Consider the following 1,531-nt stretch of genomic DNA (forward strand, 5'->3'; position numbering starts at 1 on the left):
TGTTATTATAATAGTAAGTACATGTAACATGTGTAACACGGACAAGTGTTACCCTGCTTGCAAATACAACTGATTAAAATGACTAATTTACTAATGTAAATTATTAAACTTGTCTAACAGAGATACTGTAATGTGTTACCACATTTATTGTCTGCAAAATGATTCATCAAAGAAAACACATTTTATTATTTTATTTTTTAAACAGAGTTTGATGTTTTGGATTAAAAATTAAAGTAGTAATATAACAATCATTTCACAGCTAAGCATGTATAAAGTTGACAATTTTTTTTTTTTTTTGCTCTTTCAGATGGGCCTTTGGGTTACAAGTCTGACTCTCTAACCATTAGGCCACGACTGCCCTGGTAGTAGTGAGTAGTCTGTCTAGCACACAGTAATACATGATCATTTATTTATTATTAGTTTGTTACTGTTTGCTATTACTGTTATAATCAATTCAAAGCAACATGCTTGAAAACCACTCACAACACCTTAGCAACACATTCCATTGCCCTGACAACCACTCACAACATAGATTTCGTGAAAGTCAGTAAATGTCACAAATGATAATATGTATGTCCCATTAACTGCCATTCTACAGGAATTCAGTGCGTCTTGTCATCAGAAAAGTGCAGTATGCTCCAGAGAAGCCGGGCCCACAGCCAATGGCTGAAACCACAAGGCAGTTTCTCATGTCAGACAAGCCTTTACACCTGGAGGCCTCACTTGACAAAGAGGTAGGGATGTCTGGTTATTCTGCTGGTCTGGATAAGATATCTGACTATTGAGGAAAGACAACATAGATAGAGAGAGAGTTCAGCTAATTACTAATCCAAGTTAATCCAATGACAACGCGTACATCTAGTGATGGAACCAGGGTATTACATCTGAAATCCTGCAGGCACAATGTTATAGTAGTAGTAGATAATAATAATAATAATAAAACATGCTTTTTAAAAAATTTTCTCTTCATTTTGTAATATGTTCTGATGACCTTATGAAAACTCACGCAGACATTATTGAAGCTTTAAACAAAAGATAATAATAAAACAATTCTAGAAAGACATTTGGCATGAATGTATAATGCTACAATGCATTCACAAAATCAGGAATCTGAAAATTAATTAGATTTATTTAATTATAGTTTTAGACTCAGCATGTCTTTATGGACTTTTGGCATGTTATTAAATGTAATGTCTGTATGTGTATATATACATACACACATGGGATCTCTCCCCGAACAAAACAGAATCACTCAAAAATTAGTTAGGCCTTTTCATCCATTTGGATTACATAATTTTAACATTTAGTAATAAACTTAATGTGCTGCATATTTTTTTCAGACTTTAAACAGGTAAGAAATTATTAAAATCCTAAAACTATATTCATAAATTGTAAAAAATGTAACTATTTGCATTTTATTTGATTGAAATAATCACATTTTCAGAATCAGTTAGAACCAGCATAAATCACGAAAGGGGTTAAAATATGGCTAGCTTTGAAACAAGCAATATTCAGTTTTCTGAGGAAAAAA

General features: G+C 32.1%; 1 protein-coding gene across 1 annotated transcript in view; it reads left to right on the forward strand.

The window, feature by feature from the left end:
• The window catches only part of LOC107746254 (beta-arrestin-1-like), a 9,670-nt gene that overhangs the window by 1,173 nt on the left and 6,966 nt on the right, over positions 1-1,531 (forward strand). The window contains exon 2 of the mRNA XM_016560385.1: positions 599-734. Coding sequence (XP_016415871.1) covers positions 599-734 — 136 coding nt within the window. The remainder of the gene's footprint in view (positions 1-598; positions 735-1,531) is intronic.

This window comes from Sinocyclocheilus rhinocerous, unplaced genomic scaffold, assembly GCF_001515625.1.
Source record: "Sinocyclocheilus rhinocerous isolate Xijiao unplaced genomic scaffold, SAMN03320098_v1.1 scaffold439, whole genome shotgun sequence".
Classification (NCBI taxonomy): domain Eukaryota; kingdom Metazoa; phylum Chordata; class Actinopteri; order Cypriniformes; family Cyprinidae; genus Sinocyclocheilus; species Sinocyclocheilus rhinocerous.